The following is a 12480-nucleotide window of genomic DNA, read 5'->3' on the forward strand; positions in this document are numbered from 1 at the left end:
ACTTTTTTAATATCATCAAAATATATAGACTTTGACATCCGTACAGTTGGATCATCGAGAAAAAATATTCAAAAAAATAGAAACATAAATACATGATAAACGTAAAGTTACTAGTACAAGTCAAACCACTAGTTGACTGCTAAACTCTCCATTCAAATAAAATTATTATTTTTTTGAAACTTTTTTAATATCATCAAAATATATAAATCATGACATCCGTACGGCTGGATCATCCAAAAATATTTTTAAAAAAATGTAAGCAGTAATACATGATAAAAGACTAGATGCTAGTACAAGTCAAACCACTAGTTGACTGCTAAACTCTCCATCCAAATAAAATTATTTTTTCCTGAAAATTTTTTACTATCATCAAAATATATAAATCTTCACATCCGTACGGCTGGATCATCCAAAAATATTTTTAAAAAAATGTAAGCAGTAATACATGATAAAACACTAGATGCTAGTACAAGTCAAACCACTAGTTGACTGCTAAACTCTCCATCCAAATATAATTATTTTTTTCTGAAACTTTTATAATATCACTAAAATATATAAATCTTCACATCCGTACGGTTGGATCATCCAAAAATATTTTTAAAAAAATGTAAGCAGTAATACATGATAAAACACTAGATGCTAGTACAAGTCAAACCACTAGTTGACTGCTAAACTCTCCATCCAAATATAATTATTTTTTTCTGAAACTTTTATAATATCATCAAAATATATAAATCTTCACATCGTACGGTTGGATCATCCATAAATATTTTTTAAAAAATGTAAGCTGTAATACAAGATAAAACACTAGATGCTAGTACAAGTCAAACCACTAGTTGACTGCTAAACTCTCTATTCAAATAAAATTATTTTTTCCTGAAAATTTTTTACTATCATCAAAATATATAAATCTTGACATCCGTACGGCTGGATCATCCAAAAATATTTTTAAAAAAATGTAAGCAGTAATACATGATAAAACACTAGATGCTGGTACAAGTCAAACCACTAGTTGACTGCTAAACTCTCCATCCAAATATAATTATTTTTTTCTGAAACTTTTATATTATCATCAAAATATATAAATCTTCATATCCGTACGGTTGGATCATCCATAAATATTTTTTAAAAAATGTAAGCTGTAATACATGATAAAACACTAGATGCTAGTACAAGTCAAACCACTTGTTGAATGCTAAACTCTCTATTCAAATAAAATTATTTTTTTTTGAAACTTTTTTAATATCATCAGAATATATAAATCTTCACATCCGTACGGTTGGATCATCCAGAAATAGTTTTAAAAAAATATAAGCTGTAATACAAGATAAAACACTAGATGCTAGTACAAGTCAAACCACTAGTTGATTGCTAAACTCTCCATCCAAATAAAATTATTTTTTCCTGAAAATTTTTTACTATCATCAAAATATATAAATCTTGACATCCGTACGGTTGGATCATCCAGAAATAGTTTTTAAAAAATATAAGCTGTAATACAAGATAAAACACTAGATGCTAGTACAAGTCAAACCACTAGTTGATTGCTAAACTCTCCATCCAAATAAAATTATTTTTTCCTGAAAATTTTTTACTATCATCAAAATATATAAATCTTGACATCCGTACGGCTGGATCATCCAAAAATATTTTTTAAAAAATGTAAGCAGTAATACATGATAAAACACTAGATGCTAGTACAAGTCAAACCACTGGTTGACTGCTAAACTCTCCATCCAAATAAAATTATTTTTTCTTGAAAATTTTTTACTATCATCAAAATATATAAATCTTGACATCCGTACGGCTGGATCATCCAAAAATATTTTTAAAAAAATGTAAGCAGTAATACATGATAAAACACTAGATGCTAGTACAAGTCAAACCACTAGTTGACTGCTAAACTCTCCATCCAAATATAATTATTTTTTTCTGAAACTTTTATAATATCATCAAAATATATAAATCTTCACATCCGTACGGTTGGATCATCCAAAAATATTTTTAAAAAAATGTAAGCAGTAATACATGATAAAACACTAGATGCTAGTGCAAGTCAACCCACTAGTTGACTGCTAAACTATCCATCCAAATATAATTATTTTTTTCTGAAACTTTTATAATATCATCAAAATATATAAATCTTCACATCCGTACGGTTGGATCATCCATAAATATTTTTAAAAAAATATAAGCTGTAATACATGATAAAACAGTAGATGATAGTACAAGTCAAACCACAAGTTGACTGCTAAACTCTCTATTCAAATAAAATTATTTTTTTTCTGAAACTTTTATAATATCATCAAAATATATAAATCTTCACGTCCGTACAGTTGGATCATCCAGAAATATTTCTTAAAAATTGTAAGCTGTAATACATGATAAAACACTAGATGCTAGTACAAGTCAAACCACTAGTTGACTGCTAAACTCTCCATCTAAATATAATTATTTTTTTATGAAACTTTTATAATATCATCAAAATATATAAATCTTCACATCTGTACGGTTGGATCATCCATAAATATTTTTTAAAAAATGTAAGCTGTAATACATGATAAAACACTAGATGCTAGTACAAGTCAAACCACTAGTTGACTGCTAAACTCTCCCTCCAAATAAAATTATTTTTTTCTGAAACTTTTTTAATATCATCAAAATATATAAATCTTGACATCCGTACGGTTGTATCATCCAGAAATATTTTTAAAAAAATGTAAGTAGTAATACATGATAAAACACTAGATGCTAGTACAAGTTAAACCACTAGTTGACTGCTAAACTCTCCATCCAAATATAATTATTTTTTTCTGAAACCTTTATAATATCATCAAAATATATAAATCTTCACATCCGTACGGTTGGATAATCCAGAAATATTTTTTAAAAAATGTAAGCTGTAATACATGATAAAACAGTAGATGATAGTAAAAGTCAAACCACTAGTTGACTGCTAAACTCTCTATTCAAATAAAATTATTTTTTTTCTGAAACTTTTATAATATCATCAAAATATATAAATCTTCACGTCCGTACAGTTGGATCATCCAGAAATATTTCTTAAAAATTGTAAGCTGTAATAAATGATAAAACACTAGATGCTAGTACAAGTCAAACCACTAGTTGACTGCTAAACTCTCCATCTAAATATAATTATTTTTTTATGAAACTTTTATAATATCATCAAAATATATAAATCTTCACATCTGTACGGTTGGATCATCCATAAATATTTTTTAAAAAATGTAAGCTGTAATACATGATAAAACACTAGATGCTAGTACAAGTCAAACCACTAGTTGACTGCTAAACTCTCCCTCCAAATAAAATTATTTTTTTCTGAAACTTTTTTAATATCATCAAAATATATAAATCTTGACATCCGTACGGTTGTATCATCCAGAAATATTTTTAAAAAAATGTAAGTAGTAATACATGATAAAACACTAGATGCTAGTACAAGTTAAACCACTAGTTGACTGCTAAACTCTCCATCCAAATATAATTATTTTTTTCTGAAACCTTTATAATATCATCAAAATATATAAATCTTCACATCCGTACGGTTGGATCATCCAGAAATATTTTTTAAAAAATGTAAGCTGTAATACATGATAAAACACTGGATGCTAGTACAAGTCAAACCACTAGTTGACTGCTAAACTCTCCATCCAAATAAAATTATTTTTTTATGAAATTTATTTTATATCATCAAAATATATAAATCTCCACATCCGTACGGTTGGATCATCCAGAAATATTTTTAAAAAAATATAAGCAGTAATACATGATAAAAATCTAGATATTAGTACAACTCCAAACACTAGTTGACTACTGAAATCTCAATCCAAATAAAATTATATTTTTCTGAAATTTTTTTAATATCATCAAAATATATAAATCTTGACAACCGTACGGTTGGATCATCCAAAAATATTTTTTAGAAAATATAAGTAGTAATACATGATAAAACACTAGATGATTATACAAGTCAAACCACTAGTTGACTGCTAAACTCTCCATCTAAATAAAATTATTTTTTCCTGAAACTTTTTTAATATCATCAAAATATATAAATCTTCACATCCGTACGGTTGGATCATCCAGAAATAGTTTTTAAAAAATGTAAGTTGTAATACATGATAAAACACTAGATGCAAGTACAAGTCAAACAACTAGTTGACTGCCAAACTCTCCATCCAAATAAAATTATTTTTTTCTGAAACTTTTTTAATATCATCAAAATATATAAATCTTGACATCCGTACGGTTGTATCATCCAGAAATATTTTTAAAAAAATGTAAGTAGTAATACATGATAAAACACTAGATGCTAGTACAAGTTAAACCACTAGTTGACTGCTAATTTCTCCATCCAAATATAATTATTTTTTTCTGAAACTTTTATAATATCATCAAAATATATAAATCTTCACATCCGTACGGTTGGATCATCCAGAAATATTTTTTAAAAAATGTAAGCTGTAATACATGATAAAACACTGGATGCTAGTACAAGTCAAACCACTAGTTGACTGCTAAACTCTCCATCCAAATAAAATTATTTTTTTATGAAATTTATTTTATATCATCAAAATATATAAATCTCCACATCCGTACGGTTGGATCATCCAGAAATATTTTTAAAAAAATGTAAGCAGTAATACATGATAAAACACTAGATACTAATACAACTCAAAACACTAGTTGACTACTGAAATCTCAATCCAAATAAAATTATATTTTTCTGAAATTTTTTTAATATCATCAAAATATATAAATCTTGACATTCGTACGGTTGGATTATCCAAAAATATTTTTTAAAAAAATGTAAACAGTAATACATGATAAAGTACACGATAATAGTACAAGTCAAAAAAACTACTACTTGACTGCTAAAATCTCAATACAAATAGAGTTATTTTTTTTCTTCTGAAATTCATATAATATCACTTATACATTTAGACCTCAACATCCGTAAGTATGGATCATTTAGTAAAAATGTAAATAACATTATATACATCAGGGACTTGAACTCACTGTTGTTATTAATGTATACACCATCAGGGACTTGAACTCACTGTTGTTATTAATGTATACACCATTAGGGACTTGAACTCACTGTTGTTATTAATGCGGTAAGGGTATGATAGGAAAATGAATTATGGAGGGGACATCAGTGATATAAAGTCACTGATTAGTGACTTTAAGTCACTGATGTACGCAACCAGCACCGTAGATCTCACCCAACCAACGATCACGATTTGTTGGTTGTAAAAGTGGGCTGTACAATTGTGTACATTTAATTTCCCCCGTGAATATGATACTGATACTTTTGCACAAACACAAGATTCGTTCTATCTTATATATGAAAGAAAATCTTGTACTCCCTCTGTCCCATTTTAACTGTTTTTGATTTTTTTACACGTATTTTAAGATGTTAAAAAAATTACTATCTAAACATGATTATTTTTTATAAAATTTATATCAAATAAAAGTTTAGAGTGTAAACTTTTATTTGATATAAGAATTGAATTTTTTTATTGAGTGTAGATATTGTTTTTTTACATCTCAATATACGTGTTAAAAAGTCAAACATCAGTTAAAATGTGACAGAGGGAGTAATGCAAATCCATCAGCATCTCGATCCTTGAAATTGCTGTAACATTATGGGGCCGTTTGGGTGAGCTTAAAATAAGTGCTTCTTGCTTAAAATAAATAAGTGGAGTAGAAGTTAGAAGCAAGATAAGACTTATAAGTGATTAAAGTGTTTGGGAAATAAGTAGAAGCTCTGAAACAAAAGCTAGCACTCCTAACTTTTTATAAGTGCTTCTTGACTTATTACACAAACGGTACAAATAAGTGCTCCTAGCTTATAATCCAGAAGCTGGACTTATAAGTTGGAAACAAACACCCACTATATCTATTATTAGGAATGGGCTGGTTGAACGCCTTATTCATTTTTTCGGTCAGTCCCATTATTTACTTTTTGCTAATCGTATGACACCTTCTGTACTTAAGCAAATATGTGAATTGTCGTAGATACAATGTTTGTTTCTATTTTTTCTTCGTCTTCTCGCTAGTAGGCGTAGTTTGATTTATTAAACACAAAATCGGATTTGTAAGTAATCAATTGTTATTTGAAATTTTATTATTCAAAATATCTCCAATCATCCGACACCTTTACTAAAAATACATATGAATGTTTAAATTGAAAATATAGTCGATATGAAACAATTAACTGTGTTTGTAAGCGTATGTAACAAAATTTCACATCATTTATTATCATATTAAAATAAAATATTTTTTGATAATAATTTGAAATATTTCACATCATTTATTATCATATTAAAATAATGTATTTATTGATAATAATTTGAAATAATAAGTTAAAATATAATTCATTGGTATAACCACTCCAATCGGATCACAATATCTCACCAATTCAACAAATTTTATATAATATTTTATAGAACCTATTTAACCAAACTTTTCACTCAATATCGTTGGAGATACTTTCCTAATGTTTATGAATCTTTTCCATTTGAAATATTAAATATTTATTATTTAATTTATATCCTATATTAACAAAAAATGACTATTATTGTTTGAAAACTATTTCCAAAATTCATATTAATTTTTTTATGTAAATTAAAACTAATAATCACACAATAGCAAAAGAAATATTAATGTTTTAATTTTTTTATGTAAATTAAAACATTCGAGAACAAAGCCTTTGTTCTCTCAAATTCAAATGCATATTCATTTATGCGAGAATTTTCTTTTACATTCGAATACTACTACTATTGATTAAATTTGACTGAATTGAATATCAATTTAACTATTCATTTACACACTCAAGTCAAGGACAGTAAATAAACCGAATCGAAGAGTTTTTGATTATCAAATTCCAGTTTGAATTTTTGTTTAACGAGTCGAGTTTGATCATTAAACTTATCAAATATTTTTTGTTGTTCAAACTCGAGTTCGTTAAGAACCGAGTCGAGTTCGAGTTGTTCGCGAACAATTCGAGTAATTCGCGAAAATTTATTTATTTTTTACAAAATATTTAATATTTCAAAAGTTTTAAAAATATTTCCTGAAGATCCAACTGCACAGAAGTTGGGATATATTTGTTTTAATGATATTACAAAAATATCACGAAGTAAAAAATATATTTGATGTGCAATCTAACAGTCAACCAAAAATATTATTAGTCCGTAATTTATAAGGGGTCTTCAAAATATAAGCTCCAATCTTAAGCGCATCTTCTCGGAGTAATTCTGATAATGAAGAATGACTATTCATGCTTCTAATATCCTTAAGCATTTCGTTTCATCTTTTAGCAACAACATTCATGCGTGGTTGCCCAAGCAACGGCTTGGTTAAGGGAACCCACCGAAGCCGTAGCGAAAACAAGTCGTTATAGGACAATTGTCACTACTTATGGATCCAAACCTGAGTGATCTATCCATGACCAGGATAAACTTTGGGTGAAACTAAGTGGAGGTCTGAACCGACTGATGTTGAAGAATCAGCGGATGAGTTGTGGTTAGGTTATGTACTATGGGATGATTCCACATTCCTCTAGAAAATTTGCAGAAAGTCCAAGATGTTTTTCACCATATCCATCATACCAACCATAATATTCACCTCCACGGTCATATTTAACAGCTTTAATCATCTTACCAAACTGTTTCTCAACTTCAACTTTGAGAACTTAAACACGTTTAAAGATTGTAACTTTTCATGAATTAAATATAAGTACCCATAATGAGAATAATCGTCTATAAAAGTGATAAAATACTACTGCTCATTTCAAAAAACTGTAGAAAATAGACCACATATATCAGTATGTATTAACTAAGACATCAGTATTCTTATTGGCGCTAAATATCCTTATGTTTATCTGTTTTCCCTTGATACATGCAACACAAAATTTAAAATCTGTGCAATCGAGAGGTTCAAGTATTACACGTGACACAAGTCTCTCAAGTTTTCTTTTTGAAATATCTCCTAAACGCTTATGTCATAATTACATAATGAAATTCTCCTTTAATAATTTGAGCTTTATACCTCTTGATGTTATTTGCAAGGTTTTATTAAATGATGTAATTACTTTTGACACATATAAATTATTGATCAAAGAACTAGTCACAATCAAAGAATAATTAAGAAATAGACAAATTTTATTATTTTTAAGTGAATAAGAGTAATCGTATTTGTCCAAACAAAATAGAAATCGAATTCCATATAAAAGAGGTACTACATATGTCTCTCTGAATTCAACAAAATCATTAGTCTCAAAAGACAATCTAAAAGTGTCGGTGACTCCAACTGGAACTTCATTGCCATCACCCACATAAATGAATCTTTCGGTATCACTTGGTTTCCAACTTCAAATGCAACCATGTAGAATAATACTTATGTGAGTAATAGCACCAGAATCCACCCACCAACTATTACTAGGCACATAAATTAACTTGTGAACAAACAAAGGTGAAAAGTCTACCTTTCTTAACACACCAAGCGGTGTACTTAGAACATTCTTTTTTCACATGCTCATATTTTTTATAAAAGAAGCATGAAATTGCTTGATCTCGAATCTTTGTTTCTTAGGCTATGATTTTTTTGTTGCAATCTCTTTATCCTTAGTCCTTTATCGGTGGTTAATCTTCGAGGTAGCTGCAACATGCGCACTTTCAATCTTGCCGCGCTCAAACATATCTTCCTCGTATATTAAATATGAAATGAGCTCATTAAGAGTCCATTTATCCTTATGAATGTTATAACTAATAATAAATTGTCCATATTGTGCAGAAAAGAGATAAAGACCAAATACAGCTTAAGGGACTTTAGTATAATTTAGAAGAAAAGCAAAATTAACATAATTTAAATATACACATTTAGTATAGTACTATAAATTGGAAAGAATGATGAAGCGAGCCGTACCTTCAAATCTTAGATATTGATGATCAGTTCTTTTAAAGTTGAAAATTTATTAAAGAATTGAATAAAGTATTGATATGAACCTCTAATATTGAATGAACAACTCACAATCCGTACCGCAATAAGTCATCATTGATTTAGTCGTCAAATTCTCATAAATCCTGATTCTTTTGAATATAAAGTACACCGACATGTAAGTGAAAAAACGAATTGTGCTGATAATATATTATTTATATAAATAAAGTTGAGAGATGTATATAATTGAGAGAGGAGTAATCAATATTCTAATTACTAAAAAATTATTATTCTTATACTCTACGGGAATAATCCACTATTTTAACATAATAATATTCTAATTACTAAAAAATTAGAGCATTAAATAAAAAATATAATAATGCAAAAGTTGCTAATCAAAATAAGCATAACCAAAGCCCAAAGGCCAAGAAGAATATGATGCTACTACTACAGTACTAGCTGAGCTAGGTGTTACCTAATAGAAATAAAACATTGAATAAACTAGAGTTCTAATCATACACCATATTACACATAATCACATATTATATACATAGATGATGCATACGCTGCTGCTAGGCTCACAAGCAGACACACAGACGTTGGACTAGAAAGGGAATGAAGTATGTGGGCTTCTTGTGTTCTTTTTCTCATCATTTTTTCCACAACTTTACAATTTCGTTTTTTGTAAACTTTATTTAATAACACACCAAAAATACTACTAGTGTGTAGTAACCCAATTGTCTTCTTCTGTGCATTTGATCTTTTCAATCTTTGTTGTATAATAATAGTATAATACAAGATATTCTGTACCCTTTGATACTTATTTTTACCCTTCTTTTCTTGTATTCTTCTTGCAAGAGTTTGAGTTGGATAGAGAAGTTCAGTTGCAATACATATACAAGTTAATGGAAGGCAATACAAGTGGGAGATTCAAGAGAATCTGTGTCTTCTGTGGAAGCCATCCTGGCCGTAGAAAGGTTTTCAGTGATGCTGCTCTTGACTTGGGAGATGAACTGGTTTGTCTTTTCAATTCTTTCACTGTAAAAATTTGATCTTTTTTTGGTGTTTTTATGAATTGGTGGCTTTAGTACTTTTAATATTGAATGGGTTTTTCTGAAATTATGTTCTTTACTTTCTTTTGTGTAAAAATTTGATCTTTTTTGGTGTTTCTGTGGATTGGGTGCTTATAATGCTTGATGGGATTTTTTGTTGTATTCTTGTTCAGTAGTTTTGAGATGGGTGATTGTTATATTGAATTGTTGTAATTTGAGTTTGCAGGATGATTTTAATTGATTGTTGTTGCAGGTTGATAGAAAGATTGACTTGGTGTATGGTGGTGGTAGTGTTGGTTTGATGGGAACCATTTCCCAGAGAGTTTACGAGGGAAAATGTCATGTACTTGGGTAAGTAGCATCTATGCCTTTGTGTTTCTCTGTTCTGTATGCACATGTATGTATCTTGGCTAGACTAGAATTTCTTTCTGTTATATTACTGCAATATATTAATGTATTGATTGTTGTTCGAGTGCAGGATTATTCCTAAAGCTCTTGTGCCTCTGGAGGTATATTTTCTTTTACTCTGTAACCAATACTCTTAAGTTAATTAGGCTCTCGTAAAACTATGCATTAGATTTACCCGTCTGAGCTTTTAAGGTAATTCGTTTCTGGTGGTATTTAGAAATTACAGACTTTGATATTACTCACTAAAGATATGAAGTTTACAATGAAATTTTGGGAGTGCTATGAATTAAGAAAACATGGAATGTTGTCCTTGCTGATCCCTACCCCTCCTAAAAAAATAATGCTGTAAAATTATTACCAAATTGAGGCATTTAGTTTTTACTAAGGATTATGTGGGCAAAAAGCTCAAGAATTTCTAAGCTATTGCCAATCCAGTATACCAAAAATTTCCAACTAGTAGCCTGCAGAAAAAGGCTGATCAACTAAAGTAAGTGTAAGTGTACATTTGTAAACTGACAGATATCTGGCGAGACTGTTGGAGATGTAAGAATTGTTTCAGACATGCATGAGCGTAAAGCTGAAATGGCGCGAGAAGCTGATGCTTTCATTGCTCTTCCAGGTAATTTGTGTGTTTGAATTTTACCTGAAGAAAATATTATCGATGTATTAAGTCGCATTTTTAATAGCATTACCGGTTTTAAAAAACTGTAGGAGGATATGGAACCATGGAAGAACTATTGGAGATGATCACTTGGTCTCAACTTGGAATTCATAAAAAGCCGGTATTGTATTTAGCTTTTACCATTCTTTATATATCGATGAAGATGCATCACTCGTTTTTTGACGTGTAGCTCTTTGTACAGATTGGTCTACTAAATGTTGATGGTTATTACAACTCTTTGCTAGCGTTATTTGACACCGGTGTAGAAGAAGGTTTCATCAAGCCCAGTGCTCGGGACATAATTCTCTCAGCTCCAAGTGCCAAAGAACTTTTGATACAGATGGAGGTACATACTATATTTCAAATGCAGTTGTGCTCTGTTTCCTCTCTTAATTTGGTTGCTAAAGGATCTCATTCCACATAATTATGCATTTCTAATTCATTTTTTTGGTCTTAAGAAATTGAGCAGCTTGTTGAAGTTTATCTTTCTAACAAAATATGATCAGAGGTCACACTTTATCCCTGATTATTTAGTAATTTCATTTAATTCATGGATTCCAAATGAAAGAAGTTAACTTTGTGGTCCAACATGCTAGTCACGTGAATTTGATTCAGCATGTTCCATAAGGAAATAATGAAATATTATGGGCCAAGAGGAAGAAAAACTTCCATGTGTTGGAAATAGTTGTCTGCCTTCTTGTCTCTGTAGTACAAAAGAAACTGGTGAGAGTTTTGCATATTTATATCCGAGCTTCTTATATTCTCTTGCTATTGCATATTGCAATCTGAAATTAAATGAAGTCTAACATTTCTCCAGACCCAGATTGGTCTAGGTCTACCAAGGAGAATAATGATTTTATCTTGATAAATATTCCTGAAATTTTTCGTTGTGGTGAACAGTGTCTTAGTACCCTTTCTTTTATACATTTGCAGCAATATATTCCTTCCCATGACAATGTTGCTCCTCATGAGAGCTGGGGGATGGAGGAGCTGGGCAAGTATCCAAAGTAACAAGATCCACAATGTCTTCTCTCTGAAATAGGTTTTTCTTGCATTGATTTGTGATATGATTCATCCTACTAGGCTGTATACGAGAATCTGTTCAGGTGTGCAGCAGATAATGCTAATAGTACTGTGTTGTCCTTCCATTCTTGTGATATGATTGAACGAGTCATTCTTTCTATATTGCCAAAGTAAGATTAAATTATGATAATATGGTCAAACATGAACTGTTTGCCATCATTTTGGGTGATGTTAAGTGCCTAATACAGTTGCTTGTAGAAAAAATATTTCTCAATGCAAAAGCTTTTGACTTACTATTCCTAACCACAATTCTCTCTGTAGTTCAATTAAATGTTTACATAGCTATTTTATTTATAAAACAGAACAAAA

The 12480-nt window shown here is 29.6% G+C and overlaps 1 protein-coding gene across 1 annotated transcript; it reads left to right on the plus strand.

Moving 5' to 3' along the window:
• The first annotated feature begins 9453 nt into the window (after window positions 1-9453).
• On the plus strand, window positions 9454-12340 carry LOC108207164 (cytokinin riboside 5'-monophosphate phosphoribohydrolase LOG8). The gene is made up of 8 exons (XM_017377625.2): window positions 9454-9587; window positions 9826-9983; window positions 10273-10370; window positions 10498-10528; window positions 10947-11046; window positions 11139-11209; window positions 11291-11434; window positions 12022-12340. The coding sequence occupies exons 2-8, from the start codon at window positions 9873-9875 to the stop codon at window positions 12097-12099; spliced, it is 633 nt and encodes a 210-aa protein (XP_017233114.1). The 5' UTR covers window positions 9454-9587; window positions 9826-9872; the 3' UTR covers window positions 12100-12340.
• The last annotated feature ends 140 nt before the right edge of the window (window positions 12341-12480 follow it).

Source organism: Daucus carota, chromosome 1 (genome assembly GCF_001625215.2).
Source record: "Daucus carota subsp. sativus chromosome 1, DH1 v3.0, whole genome shotgun sequence".
Taxonomy (NCBI): domain Eukaryota; kingdom Viridiplantae; phylum Streptophyta; class Magnoliopsida; order Apiales; family Apiaceae; genus Daucus; species Daucus carota.

Bases quoted from the DNA above. Each gene is read 5' to 3' on its own strand.
- LOC108207164 (XM_017377625.2), top strand. From the start codon at position 9,873: ATGGAAGGCAATACAAGTGGGAGATTCAAGAGAATCTGTGTCTTCTGT. The intron at 9,984-10,272 runs GTTTGTCTTTTC...TTGTTGTTGCAG, and splicing joins TTGACTTGGGAGATGAACTG to GTTGATAGAAAGATTGACTT. The intron at 11,210-11,290 runs GTATTGTATTTA...CTCTTTGTACAG, and splicing joins TTGGAATTCATAAAAAGCCG to ATTGGTCTACTAAATGTTGA.